The following is a 16145-nucleotide window of genomic DNA, read 5'->3' as shown; positions in this document are numbered from 1 at the left end:
ACATCATATGGTCTTTATCGCTCTCAACAATCTCGACAGACGTGAAACATCCTTTCCCTCAAGAGAATCCAACTAGCCACACCAGTTCTTCGTCATGTCATTGACGTCAATAGCCTGTCCTCAATCTACCGGTTTTTCTTGACTACAGCACTTCCTAGTGCTATTGACCTCAAGTTTCCTGTACTCACTGGCCGTTCCCCCTCTCCCTTAGTCACACACCATATATGGCCTTAATCACTCCCCACTGCTCCCATTGGTCCGTTCTCCCTAACCACCCCCCCTACCTACTTTGTTTATAAGCAGCACCTTCCACATCCTATCACCACAGCTACTGCTCTCCGCAGCCATTCAACTGCTCTGAAGATGGAGGCGCTACGTTCCTCCGAAACGTCGGCCAAAACGAAGAATACACGGTGCCTAAACCCAGAAGACGACTTTCTTCATATACTTCTGTTTCTTTACATTGTTGACAAGTGCATGCTTGGCACAAATTTTCTATCATGTTTTTACTGTGATTTTATTCTTTCCTCCCGCTGATGGAACTGGTTGTTGGTTGTTCATAGGTTGTTTTTCTACAGACTGGGGTTTGTCCAGTGATTGAGACTAGCTCTTTCTAAGGGGCTCAACTGAGTAGGTTTATCCTTCCCTATCCACCTGAAGACGGAGACAGATCCAGTCTCCGAAACATCGTGGTTTTTTGTCTTTTTTTCTTTACATACCAGAAGATGGGTGAAGTCCAAAATAAGCCAAAAGAAGTACAGTATACACCGTCATCAGTATCCTTTCAAGTCTATCTGTATAGTGTTTATGCTTTGTTGATTTCAGGGCAAAGGAAAATGGAAACTTTGGGCAGATGACCTCAATTCCATGCCTCCCATTCCCCGTGATATTCCTGCAAACCAGATCATAGTGCAGACTGTGGAGACAATTCGCAACATTGCTGTTATAATGTTGCTTGTTACACACAAAAAGCCCATCATGTTTGTGGGGCCCACTGGCACAGGAAAGACCAGTTATATCAGGGTAAGTGAGTGATGTAAGATGGACTGTTATGTGACATCTGTTTTGTCACTCTGAAACTGCATTTTTGTTATCATTGTTCAGTGAGGAACCAGCATTTCATATTGAAAGTGATTTTAATCAAATAAGTTCCATATCTAAAATCATATTCTAAAACTACATGACCCTGAAGCTGATACAGTGTCATTAAATGATGGCAAATCAGTCTTAATACCCAATTGGTTTGCTGAATCATGCACTGGCGCATAATATTACCTTCGCATTTGATAGTTATTGAACTCTTGAAGTCGAAACCCTACACTGTGGTGTTAAAATATTTATCACCATCAGATGGAATTCCACATTAATCCCTGTCCTCAGACAGTTACATCAGTTTTACCTCACAGTCAATTTTACTACATCCATTTCATATTATCTTATCTACATTTTATATTGGATTAGTTATATGACTGGAATATTGAATTGCAGCATCCTGTTGCACTATGTATTCCAGTGTCATCACTCTCATTCCATCATCCCTGTGCAACTTTGTCTGTACATTAAAATTTACACTTTAAAGGGTCTTTGTCTCTTACTATTTATTTAACACTACATGTTTTGGCCTAACTGGTAGTTAAAAAATTTTGTAAAATTGTAAGAGAAAAGTGCTGATCTGTTGTTATGCTGTTGTTTTTTGCATTTTACGAGTAATGTGAAATGCTTATTAAATAGTTTAAGCTGTTTTTTTGTTATTATTATGCCATGGTTAATTCTGTTACATACAGAAACATGTGTGTACAACACAAGTAACCATGGTATGATAACCTAAAAAATAACGTAAAAATAATATATAAGCATTGAAGTGACTAGAATAATTGTTTATGTCTCACAGTGGAGGCAGGTGTATTGAAGGAACACAGCTCATGTTTCAAATTATATTTATTTCCACCACCACAACTGGATACATAGAATAACAGAGCTGTAGGCAGTGCAATGGGGGATAAAAGGAGGAGGGAGGTGCAGAATGAGAGCCAATGAAAGGAAGAAGCTGCTGCAGAAAGAGCAGCAAGGAGAGCTTGGGCAGATGGATCATTTGGAAAGGCAGTGTGCTTGGGTCTAATGACCTGGTGAAGAACCCCAGCATGAGATATTCCATGAAGGAGCCTTTCTTTGTTCTTTCAGATGGGAGGAAAGAGGTTTTCATTACTAGTTCAGACAGAAGCCATCCTCCCTATTCATGTTGTTAGGATGGAATTTCATTTCATTTTCCACCCTGATGATACAGTCTAACTGACTGGATTTGGTAGAGAATGTGCTGATGTTCTGGAACTCAATGTGGTGTTTCAAGTTCGTGCTGTGCTCTGCCATGCCTTACTTCTCTGAATGATTATGAATATGCTGATGTATGCCAGTTGTGCTCTTTCACCCTGGTAGTATTGGAATATCCTCTCTGCCAATATAGACCTGAGCATACTCAGGGGATACTGTATGTTCCTGGCATCTTCAATCATAGGTCATCCTAGACCAGCCAAAAGAAGCTGGAGATATTCTTGATGGGAGGGTCACCAACTTGATGATGTGCCAGAACAGCACCCTACTAGAGCATTTGAAGGTCAATCAAACATAGGGCAGAAAGGGTACCAGGTCAGGATCCTTGCTGGTTATAGCAATCTTCGCATGAGGACTGAAGGCCATATAAATCTGTCTGCCTGTTGCTACAGTTGTCCTTTCTGAAATGTATTCAACCACTGCCTACAGTCCCTGTTGCTCTCCAGGTCCATGCATGAATCCAATGGTCACTCATTCTCTTTTGTTCTCATCTTCTCCAATCCATCCACTTTTTCAAATACAGCTCTTTTCAGGGTCACCTCTTGTTCCTCTTATCCTTGATTCTGTTGGTTCTATCTGGTCTGCTTTACAGGCCAACAACTGAAGCTCTGCATGAACACTCTGCTTGCTACTTGTTTAACTTATTCTTCAACCCTGAAATTGGAGGGAGTATGTTGCTTTTAAACACTGGGAGAAGACATGTTGTCACATCCCTAAAGACAGCACTCTTTTTACTGTTTTTCTGTTCATTTATGCAGGACACTCTGTTGCACAAAGTAAATAAGGATGTGTATGAGTCACTGATTATGAACTTCTCTGCACACACTTCAGCTAATCAGACACAGGAAATCATCATGAATAAACTTGACAGGCGAAGAAAAGGTAATGTCATAATTTTTTCATTCTTTCCATATTTTTATTCATTGCTATATTATTCAAAGAGGGATCTGGTGTTTTAGAGGTGGAACATCTTAGGTTTAAAATTATGCGTACTGGATCCAGATGTTTGGAAGTATTGCCCCAAAATTCTATATTTAAAGGATTGAAATGTACTGTATTTGTTAATTACAGTATACCAAATTATCCATGACTGAAGAGATAAGAAAGTATCATTATCATAACTATTATCAGTAGAGCTCACCATCATATAATGCCGAGGACTAAATGTATGGAGCTTTACCACTATTTCTCTTATATAATCTGATTCTTAGGCCTGGTGTAACCTGTCCCTGCCTGTCTCCAATTAATATAATTATATTAGGTGTAATCAAACACAACCCGTTTTAAGTTGATACAACAGTGTCATTAGGTGCATACTCTCTTAGTAATTTGAGTCCACAAGGCTAGTCCTTTGGAAGACAGTTGCATGTAAGCTTTGTTGCTGTGAAAATATGGAGTCAGTTTACTATACGTCAATGCCATCTTGAAGGTTACTAGAGAGGCGTTGATGCTAGGAAGTCTGTAGTAATGCTAGACCAAAAACTTGGAGAGCATTGAGCTGGATATCATAAATACTATATATTATCTGTTCATCATATGTAATTATTGTGTAATTTTGATGAACACATATTGTAATATGAGTGTGAGTAATTTTAATATGGAGATATTATTATTATTATTATTATTATTATTTCTTCCTTATTCCATTACATCTATAGCCTTAGATGCAGAACTGTGTCAATTTATCTTGCTAATACTATCAAGCAATTGTCAAAAAGACTTATAATATATGACTCTGTTTGTTTACATCATAATATAATTACTCTCTAGCACAATACACTCAAAATTATCATTTAAAATAAAAATTTTAGATAAAAGTTTCTGTCAAAAATAACAGAATATTTTGGTCATATAGCTTTAACATATACAACAAATCCAACATATAAAAACATTCAATTATAAGTATGGTTATCGTACATTCACGATGATTACACATTTACTGTACTACTCAACATCTTATGTATTTATACAGTTGTATAATCATTATCTCTTAAAATATTCATCCAATGTATAAAAAGAATTTAAATAAAGAAATTCCTTTAAATTGTTTTTAAACTTGTTTATATCATTAGAAGTTACTTTAATTTTATTAGGTAGTGCATTGTAAATCCTTACGGCCATGTAAATTACCCCATTACCATATTTCGCCAAATTTACCTGGCTCATATGTATATCCATATTATGTGTAGTACTTATTTCATACCTGTCTCTATTTGTTTCAAATATTCCTCAATTTTTTACTACAAACATCAGCAGAGAGTATATATATTGTGATCTTAAAGGAAATATGTGGGTCATTTCATAAATAATGCAGAGGTTGGCAATGCAGATTAGATGACGCAACAACAGTGAGCCTCATATCAGTTACAGTTCAGGGCTTGAGGAAGAAGCACATTATTTTGTTTCATTTATAATATACTCTGTTCTTAAATAATGTGAGTTAGAAATAGAGCCTGCACGGTTCTCAGGTATTGTGACGGTTGAAGATCAAAGGTCGTACATTAAGATCGAAACTTTACTTGGAAAAAACCCAACAGAAATCCACAGCTGAAACCACAGTCCAACAAGTGGAGAGGTCCATCTTCCCCACAACCAAAAAAGTTTCGACGATCTCAATCAAAGGTCAAACAAATGATGATCTTTGCTTATGATCACAAAGGAATCATCACGACTGACAGAGTTCCATGCGGGAAAAGTGTCACAACAGTTTATTATTGTGACTTTATGCAAAATCTGTGCAGAAAAATGCACAAAAACTGACCTCAGTTGCTTGAGGCTGGGCCGTTCATTCTCCATGACAACGCTTGCCTGCACATCAGGAATGTCGTAACAGAAAAGCTGCACCAGTATGGTTGGGAGGTGTTGCCTCATGCTCCCTACAGCCTGGACATGAGTTCACCAGACTTCGACTTATTCCCAAAGTTGAAACAACCTATGCAAGGCCGTCGTTTTCCCTCTTTGGAAGAGCCTTCTGTTGCAGTACCCGAGCCTTCGACAGATAAACAAAGATGGTGTCCTGGATGGAATAGTAAAGCTTCCCACATGTTGAGACTCGGTAATTGAGAAGCAGGGGGCTATATTGAAGGACTGTAAAGAGATATTAAAAAACATAATAAGCATGGACGTAAACAAAAAATTGTGTGCATTATTTCTGAAAAGACCTACGTATATTCATATTCCTAAACTGTTCTCTGCATGACTCTCTGTAGCAACATCCTTTTATTATTCTTATAACTCTCTTTTTATCTTGAAAACTCTTTCTGCATGTGTTGAGTTACCCCAAAACATTACTCCATATGTTGTAACAGAATGGAAGTATGAATAATAAACACTTTTTAATGTTTTTACAGACACCACTGGTTTTACATTTCTTATCATATCACAAGCTGTATTTAATTTCTTTATTATCTCGTCTACGAGGTTTGTACTGAAAGTTATGAGCAACAGTTTTTAGTAAAGTAATATGCTTTATTATTGACAAACCAAATACACCACCTCAATCTACAGACCTTTCTTTATTTTTCCACATAATCGCCACTTCTTTGTACACATTTTTCCCAGCGTTCTGGGAGTTTGAAAATTCCCCTTCTGTAAAATTCCGTTCCAGCTATCCAAAGACACTGACACACTACTTTCTGAATTGCCTCCCTTGTCTCCAAACGTTGTCCATGCAGCTGATCCTTCACAAATCCGAAAAGATGGTAGTTGGAGGGTGCCAGATCAGGGCTATAGGAGGGGTGTGGAAGAACTTCCCACCCCATCTTTGCAGTTGCTTCCAATGTGAGGCGAGCAGCGTGGGGGCGAGCGTTGTCATGCAGGATGATGATGCTTTATCCCGGACGTTTATCGCACAATGCACGACGGAGCTTGTGCTGTGTCTGGACATAATGAGCAGCATTGATGGTTTGCCCAGGTTCCAGGAATTCGGCCAGAATAAACCCTTCTGCATCCCAGAAGACTGTGTCCATCACCTTCCACAGCTGATGGGACCGTCTTTGCCTTCTTTTTTGATGGAGAATGCAAATGGTGCCATTCCATACTCTGCCATTTCGTTTCAGGCTCAAAATGGTGAAACCAGCTTTCATCACCTGTCACAATACAGAGCAAAAAATCGTCGCCTTCGTGTTGATATCTCTACAGCAGTTCTGAGGTGATGGCTTTTCGTTGACCTTTGTGGTCTTTGGTTAATAACCGCAGGACCCGATGAGCGCAAACTTTCCTATAGCCCTAACTTTCAATCATCTCATGTACTGCACTGTGCCCTATTCCAAGTTTTTGGGCTATTGTGTCCACAGTAACACACCTGTCATCTTGAATGCTCTCATCCACTCTTTCCTTGTTGCGTTCAGCTGAGGCTGTTCAAGGATGACCGCTCCGAGACTCATCTTTGATGTTGGTGTTCCCATCTTTAAAATGTTTCACTCATCTTCAAACACTGCTCGCACCCATGCACACACTTCCATAAGCACGCTGAAGTCACAGGTGAATTTCTGCAGCAGGGATTTCGTCTTTCACAAGAAATTTGATGACAGCATGCTAGCGAAATGACATATGGTTGTCAGCCATTTTGTTAGGAGTGATACTGGTCACGTGATGCAAGCTATTGATGTCACAAGACACTCAAGGTTAACACAACAGCTAGTTCCACCTACCACCATACTCTCTTTCGTCTGCTGTTCCCAGGTTGCATGCAAAAAATAAAGTTGCTCATGACTTTCAGTACGACCTACGTATGTGTCTGTCCCAAGTTATATCATTTTGGATAGTCAGGCCAAGAAATTTTATGTGATTTATGTTTAATAAAACCATTCCTATGCCTCCCATTTCTCTAAGTACTAGGGATGTTCCATAAATAATGCCTCCTATTTTTTTGTGTTAATATGTAACTTCTGAGATGGAAGTTGGTGGTGTTGCAGTAAAGGTTGAACCTTCCCGCCAATCTACTGTTAGTTTGGTTGTTGTGCAGCAGATAGCAACAGCAGAGCAGTCTACCAAAATGGTGTCTGACATAGAAGTGTGTATGAAATACAGATGTGTTATTGAATTTCTCATTGCCGAACAAATTGTACCCACTGACATCCATCGACACTTGCTAAAGGTGTACGTAGACAATACAGTGGAAGTGAGCACAGTGAGGTGGTGGGTAGTGCGTTTCAACAGTGGCGAAAGTGAAGTGCATGACAAGCCACGCCCTGGGCGTCCCTGCTCAGCTGCCACTCCTCACAATGAACACCGCCTCATCCATACAGATCAGCAGATAACGACCAGGGACTGTCAATTCTGAACGCTACAAAATGATGCTGACTAAGCTGAAAGCCCTTATTTCCTGAGTCAGGCCAAAGAAGCAGACAACAATTTGCTTGCAACGCGATAACGCTAGACCCCATACAAGTTTGGCGACCACCGTGCACATTGCAAAGTTTGGCTGGACTCTCCTACCACATCCACCTTTTAGCCCCGGTTTAGCACCTTCAGACTTCCATATCTTTGGGCCTAAGAAAGATGGACTACGTGGGCAACACTTTCCAGACAGTGATGCTGTCATTGCAGCTGTAAGAAAGTGGCTAGCCTCTGCTAGCGCAGACTTTAACGGGTGCATCATACAGGCTCTTGTTAATCGCTGGCAAAAGTGCATAACGAATGGTGATGATTATGTGGAAAAATAACTGTAAGTAGCTGAAATCTTGCTCTATTTAACTGCATTATTATGCTTTCTGTATCTGTTGTAGTTTTCTTAAAAAAATAGGAGGCATTATATATGGAATGCTGTAATCCATTATTTTTTACAGTGAAGTTTATGTTTTCATTATATTTTATTAAGTGACATGAATTTTTTTTTAAACTAGTCCTGCAGCATCCTATATACTTCATTTATTGTATTTTTAAGTTTTATTGGGTTGTCTTGAGAGATTAAAAACCTGGCATAATTAGCAATTAGAATGGGAATACTCCTCGTCTCTAAAATCTTGGGTAGGTCATTTATATATATTATAAACAGTAGTGGTCCCAGTATCGACCCTGGCGGGACACCAGTAGTTACTTTAACGCATTGAGAGTTTACTTTACTACTGTTTGTCCCATTGGAGATAGCAGTTCTCTGTTTTCTTTTCAATAGATATGACTTATATAGGTCGTATTGTTTGTCTTTTATTCCATAATACCTCAATTTATTTAATAGTATATCATGGCTAACACAATCGAAAGCCTTTTCTAAGTCTCAGAAAATCCCACAGACTTGCATTTTTTTATTTAATGAGTCTAGTATTCCAGAGATAAGTCTATAAATTGCATTTTCAGTCCCTTGATTTTCTCTAAATCCAAACTGGTATTTGCTTAATATACTACTATTATTCAAATGTTTTAACAATCCACTATGCATTACCTTCTCAAATATCTTACTAATAGATGTCAATATGGATATAGGTCTGTAATTTGATTCTGAGTCTTTATCACCTTTTTTTTATATTGGTAGTGTTGTAGCATATTTTAATCTGTCTGGGAAAATACCCTCACGCATAGCACTGTTACATAATTAACTTATAGGTTCACTAATAAAGATTTTACAGGCTTTGAGTATATTATTCGAAATTTCATCATATCCATGGGTTTGACTAGATTTTAGGGACCATATAATCCTTTCTACTTCTGTACTTGTAGTTTTTACAGTTTTTATGCTAGGTAGTGGACTCTCAAATGCATCAGTCAAGTATGTCATATAATTTGTAGTTTTAGATTTATTATTTTCACCATTTCCTTTTATATATTTATGTATATTATCCACTATACCACTAAAAGAGCTATTAAATGTTTCAACAATATCATTCAAATTAGTATTCCTTTTACCTTCAATGACCAAAGTTTTAATATTTTCTCTATTTCCTTTCTTTAACACTTCACTATTTATTATGCTCCAAGTGGTTCTAGCTTTATTTTTTGAATATTTAATTTGTTTATCATATGTCATCTTCTTAGCTAGATTTATAACTCTAATTAATATTTTACAATAGTTCTTATAATAGGTGGCTATTATAGGGTTGTTACTTTTCTTTGCTTCAAGATATAATATCCTTTTGTTTCTACAAGAAATTCTTATACCAGTGGTAATCCATGATTTCTGTTTGTACTTCTGTCTACTTGTTATTCAAAACAACTCATAAAAATCTCTCAAAAATATATTTAAAAATTTATTAAAACTAGTATTAATGTCATTATTGTTATAAGCTAGTTCCAATTTTTCATAACTTAGTTTCACTGTAAATTCTGCCATATTATAATCATTTGTATTTCTTTTTACTACTATTTCACTCTTTTTGATACAAGGTAATGGAAATTGTGCAATTAACAATTGTGCTTCATGATCCGATAATCCATTAGAGATGGAAAAACTTCATAGGCGGTAATATGTTGTTTGTCAATAAATATATTGTGACATGTTGCGAAATCCGAGCCCCCCCCCACACCAGCAGTGACGCGGGGGGTGAGTCAGCGCTCCCCTCCCACCACTCAGTCAATAAATATATTATCAATAATTGTGGACGAATTTGGTCCTACTCTAGTAGGAAAAGTAATAATACTTCTAAGATTGAAGGAGCTAAGAATATCTTAAAATCTAATTTTCTTATGAGAATTTTCCATATACTTCACATTAAAATCCCCGTAAACAAATACTTTATCCTTTTTTTATATACAAATTTTGTAGAATCCCAGTTTACTCAAAAATATTTCATAATCACTGGAAGGCGATCTATATATAGTTAAAACACTTACTTTAAAATTTATAGTATTTAAAGTGACAGCACAGGCTTCAATATCCTTATCACAACAAAATTTATCAAGATTAATAGTATGAGTTATTAGACTATCATGCACATATATACACGTTCTACCCTTCTTACAATTTTTCCTACTATAATATGCACCCAAAGTATAATTAGCCAAATTAATATGAATTATTTCATCACTACCAGATGATGTTCAGTGAAACAGAGTAGTGGGTAGAATATGTACAACCTGACCTTTAGCCTTGTTTGTTCATGAGATACACTCAATCTGTATTTTTGTGGAAATTCAGTTTTTTAAACTTCACAGTTAAATTTGGTTATGGAATTAAAGCCAGTGTATTGTTATGTCATGAATATTTGTCACTTGCCAATGGTGACAGAAGAAAGCTATTGTGACCTCTCCAGCTGCACGTAGCGGTAGCGTAGCGCTCGGTAATAGGCGAGTAATCACCCCGCATCCTGGTAGCTATGCAACGCGCAACGTGCTTAAATACGCCTCAACGAATAATTAAACTTACGACTGCTTCGACTATTCTACTGCTACAAAATGGAGATGCAGCAGATGATGGAACTTCTGCTGAAGGAAATCAGAGTCAACCGAAAAATTCTGACACCAAATTATCACGTGTCTTGAGTTCGAATCTTGTTCGTCACGTGTGTAAGTCCAAATCCCACTTCTGACACCAATGTAACGTGTTTCGTTACAGAAGACGCCGTAGAGATGGTTAATTAGTTTATTTAACAATCTTCAAATAACGGCTACAATTAATTATCACAATATTACGGGTTTCCACACTTTACAAATCCTACAACAAAATCTCTTAACAGTATCTTCAAGAGTCTTCACGATTTATAACCCTATGCACAAATCAGTTCACTCTGCCTTCAGTGGTCTACACGTTTACAGTAGGGGAGCTATGTATCACTGTACCACACACTCCCAATTACACACACGTCCAGTTCTTCTTTCTGCGACGGCTGCTATAGTCCAACTGTAGTCGGCTGACTGGAGAACTGTTGATAACACACTCAGCGACTGTCACTTTACGACTCGACTCGGCGACTGTTACTTTACAACTCTCTCGTAGCTGCTGTGCAGTTCCCTTATATAGTTGCAGTGGTGCCTGTTGTGTTCCATGTCACAGTAGGAAGTTGATTACGGGTATGTAGCGTTGCACGTTACGTCACCGCGGAGGGGTGGGAGGGAGCGCTATGTTACGGCCACGCGCCTGTGGCCTGAGTTGCCACGTTGCTGCTGGGTAGGGAGGGGTTCTCCGTTGCGCAACATGTTACACTATGTTGAATACTTGCTGATGCCAAGTGCTCCATGTTGCAGGAGTGTATGGACCGGCACTTGGTAAGCAGTGTGTGGTGTTTGTGGATGATGTGAACATGCCCCAGAAGGAAAAGTTTGGCGCTCAACCTCCAATTGAGCTTCTCCGTCAGTGGCTGGACCACAGGGCGTGGTATGATCACAAGGATATTTCCCCAGTAAAACTGATTGACATTCAGGTTGGCCACTCAAATAATATTGCATGCTATGGCTCCTGCACTGGTTAGTTTAAATGTGATGTTGTGGGAGAGATATGAAAATTATTCTTTCAATACAGAGGCAAGCCAAACTTGTAAATAGATGTTTGTGTAAACTGTATTGATCTTTCTGTTTAATGAGCTGCCTGAGCTATGCCTATGAAATTTATATAAATAATATAGTGATATACTGAACTACAATTATTGCATAAACCAAGTCTCATGTGCTTAACATTACAGATACAACAAGAGCACAAGCCTTTGAGGTTAAATTTAACAAGTCTGACAGAGTGGGGATCCTTATTCTCAGAAATTATGAAGAGGCTGGCTTACTAACTTGCATAATTATGATTATAGTTTTTGGTAGCTTCGCCGTATATAATGATGAACCATAAGAGAAATAGGCATCATGACTTCTCCCCAGAACTTCATGTTGTTCTTGTTGTTGTTAAGCAGATTATACCTGTATTGTCCAATACAACTTAAACACATTAATATCCTAAGATCTTAGACAGTTGATTGTTCTCCACTGATTTTCCATCTGGAAACAGGTGTCATTTATGCTCTTCTTACATTTAAATTTATGGAACCCCAAGTGGGGGATCCCCGTATCGAAACAAAGGAGAATATTTACCAAATGGCTTATAACACTTCTCTTCACATTCTAAAAACTGGCTGTGCAGATGTGTGAAATATTCATGTATCAGTTCTCTACTATGTATAACTAACCAACTCCATGGAGCAAAGTCCTCCTAGAGAAATTAGCAGTTGCTCAACCACTCAACAAATTCCCAGTATTTAATGGAACCTGAAGGTTCATTACCATATTTGCAAGAGCCTGCCATGGGTCTCCATCTTAAGCCAGATGAATCGAGCCCCCCCCACCCTCCTCTTTACATACATACATATATTTCACATTTTGCAAGTCCAAAATACAATGGACATGAAACTGGTCACAAATATAACACGAACAAACAAAGCAGAAAGACAATACAAAGCTAAACAAACAGTGGTACTAATTATTTATTGTATGCTCCAAAAATTCATCAACTGTATAAAATGAGTTATTCATGAAATATGCAAATAAATTATTTCTAAAACTGATTCTATCCTTTCCAAGACTTTGAATGGTCTTTGACAATCTATTAAATAACTTAATACCAGTAAACATAGTGCCCTTCTGGAAAACAGAAAGATTTCTCTAAGATCCATTTCAATATTATTCTATCATATATGTAAGTATTCGTAGTGGTTTATTTCCTTCAAGTTTTCCTACTAAAGCCCAATATCTTGTATTTTTGTTATTATATTTATGTATTCCAAAATATTTATTTACATAAAAAAATGTGAAAATACGAGGGCTATTCGGAAAGCAAACTCCTGTGAGCTGTTAACAAAACAAGCAATGAATAAAAGATTTTATTATATGCAAAAAATATGTACATACTTAAGCTACTTCTCAGTGTAGTCACCACCGAATTTGAGGCAACTGTCGTTTTTGTATGCCTGTGTCAAGGAATTCTTCCACCTGTGAGCTCAGCCACGTTTTGACATTTTCCATTAACTCCTCATTATTGTTGAAGTACTGTGATCTCAACCGGTTCTTAAGGTAGGTATGAGTGAACAGGTGCTAGTTGCTTGAAGCAAGAACATAGCTGTATAGAGTATGGTCAACTCCCAATTGAAATGCTCCAGCAGTACTCATGAGTGAGCAGCTATCCTGTATAATAGACGGATGTTGTCCAGCTATCCCATTCTGTTTCTCTCAAATGCTGTGTCAACAAAATTGATTAATATAAGAAAATGTTTCTCTTGGGAAGATAATTCCAAGAAAGTTAATTTTTTTTCTGTTAAAATTTAGGTACAGCCACGTCCAAGAAACCAGTGTATCAGTTTTGTAAACTACGCTGTTCCTTCCAAATGTTGCCCCACAGAAAAGAACAGTAATTACAAGAATGTTCCTCTTGGTGAACTATCTTTAGAAGAATATGCCTTGTTTCTATTTCATTAAAGAGACAAATGGTGGCCAAAAACTAATGCAAAACACACTTTCAAATGTTTTTCAAGTTACTGAATAGTATTATATTTGTGCCATTTAGAAATGTTTAGTATTACATGGCACAGAGGACTCATGTCATGCTGTGAAGTCTCTACTGAAACAAAGTAAAATTTGCATTGGTTTATGGTGTGATGTATTTTCATCTTCATTTGTTGTAAGAAAACTTAGTTTTGTGTTTAAGTGACCCATAAGAATTGTGTTTTCAACCTCAAAACAAATACATGTGTGAGTCCAGAAATCTAGAGATGGCAAATGTAAGTACAAACAAAAAAATGTAGTTTCTAGAATTGCAGGGCATATTTTGGCATATATGAGTGTGTTAGTAATACAGCAGATCAGACGGTTCACAAATAATAAGTATGCAAATAAATAGATAAATAAATAAACGAACAAAATAAATAAATCAGTTGCTCCAGGCATCTTGAAGAGTTTTGACATCTCAGTAGCTAAAACATGCTTCCAGATGTGGTGATCAAAGCATGTTTTATTGTGCAGCTGATGTGTGCCATGTGTCCTATGAGCCAGGGTGGGAACGAGATAACCCCAAGATTTATCCGTCATTTCAACATTTTGTGCATTGATGAGTTTCAAGATGAAATCATGATTCACATCTTCAGCAAGATCATGCTGTGGCATCTTGATACAAGGTAGGTTCTTATGGAAGACAGCACAGCGTAATCTTCAGTTATTATAAATGGTCTCGGGAATATATCAAGGATGCATTCCTAGAATTCGTGACATGTATTTAAAAAATAAATTAGTTGTGAAATTCCAGTGAAATGCCATAACTTGGAACAAAGTAAATGTGAGCATACTTATATCTAGATTAAAAGAAGTATACATAATGACACCAAATGTAGTTACAGGTGTCACTTAGCATAATCAACCACTACATGAATTTAGGTAGGATTGCCTACATTTTCCCTTATGAGGGAATGTTAGCAAAGGAAAGCCATATCAATCTCCAGTATATTGAGGAACACTCTGACCTGCTACACTTGGGATACACATACTGAATAACATCCCATTTAATTCAGTTCCTTATATTATTGCTTGAAAAGACCCCCCTCTGCAATAAGCTTGGAAGTCATAAATGCTTTAACTACCACTGCTTTCTCACCTTCAGGACCAGACCTGTACAGTGCTTGTCTTAGTCACTGGAGCTCCATCTTCAAGGGCAAATTATAGCTTGTTCGAGGAAGAGTCTTGTTCACAAGAAGTGATGGGGTCTCTTGTATGAATTATGAGTTTTGGGCTATACCTAATACACTTTCTACACAATGGCTAGGAAAGTTGGTTTGCTTGGGAAGGTATTAAAAAGGTAAATCTATCTCTATAACAGACCGTGGAGACACATAAGGTTTTGAGATGTCAAGGCTGCCAAAATTACTGGACACTCGACTCACAGATGATGGTGAATTTGTCAGCCTTATGCTCCAGATGCCCTTTACCCCAAGGAAGATTCTGGTACTCATTTCTGTTAAGAGGCTGAGTCGAACTCATGGCCATAGTACAGTTGGAAAGATTAGATCAATTGAAATTTCAGTGACCTCAACAAGAATTGAACCTGTGACCTTTTGGCATGTACTTGTAGCATAGTGCCTTAACCTACTAATGCAAGTCGAATAATCTAAAATTATAATTTTATTATTACTCTATCTGTCTTAAATACACATAAAGGAAAGTTAATAAATGAAATAATCAGCCCTGTGAACTAATTGCAATGACTGTATCCTTGAAACAAGCAATACTGGATCTTCACTAAATCCTTACACAGTCCAGAATTACTTATGTTTAATAACTGAAATAAATGATTCCAAATTGATTCTAGCTATTAACTCCAGTGATGCACGCATTCTAATAGTAGTGGGAAATGAGCAGATTCTCCAGCAAAAAAATAAATAGCATAATTCATGACTTGAATTATGGTTCTATGCATTCTTTTAATAAATACTAACAAACAATAGCAGTATCTTTCCACACTAAACAAAGAAGAGACCCAGTATAAATTAAAGTCATGTCTATACCTATAATTTTTGCTGATGATACTAGCATCTTATTTTCACCTTCTAATATAAATGATCTTAACAGGAGTATTCTTATAACTATTGAAATCTTAAATGGATAGTTTAGAGCTGATAAATTATCTTTAAACTTTAATAAGACATATTGTATTCAATTTAAAACTAAGACAGTAATGTCAGATACTTTTACAATAAATCATAATAATAAGTATATCAACAGTACCCTCAGTACTAAATTATTTTCATGACTCAAGGTACGTGGGTTCAAACCCGGTTAAGGTCGTGGAATTTTTAAGGGCAGAAAAATTCAGAGCACAAGTCCTCCGGGAGGGACTTTAAGCCGTGGGTCCCATGTCGTAGATTCACGGCACGTAAAAGATCCTCATGTCTCTAGGAGACCTCTGAGCAAAATTAGTTAGGCAA

The 16145-nt window shown here is 37.3% G+C and overlaps 1 protein-coding gene across 2 annotated transcripts in view; it reads left to right on the top strand.

The window, feature by feature from the left end:
* LOC111864364 (dynein heavy chain 7, axonemal) overlaps positions 1-16145 on the top strand; it is a 167945-nt gene that overhangs the window by 76374 nt on the left and 75426 nt on the right. For both annotated transcript variants that reach the window (XM_023851574.2, XM_033751408.1), the window contains exons 25-28: positions 826-1023; positions 3087-3210; positions 11446-11621; positions 14194-14345. In XM_023851574.2, the coding sequence (XP_023707342.1) occupies positions 826-1023; positions 3087-3210; positions 11446-11621; positions 14194-14345 (650 nt within the window). The remainder of the gene's footprint in view (positions 1-825; positions 1024-3086; positions 3211-11445; positions 11622-14193; positions 14346-16145) is intronic.

Source organism: Cryptotermes secundus, unplaced genomic scaffold (genome assembly GCF_002891405.2).
Source record: "Cryptotermes secundus unplaced genomic scaffold, Csec_1.0 scaffold338, whole genome shotgun sequence".
Lineage (NCBI taxonomy): Eukaryota > Metazoa > Arthropoda > Insecta > Blattodea > Kalotermitidae > Cryptotermes > Cryptotermes secundus.
Note: the sequence above shows the minus strand (reverse complement) of the source record. Positions and strands in the feature narration are given on the sequence as shown.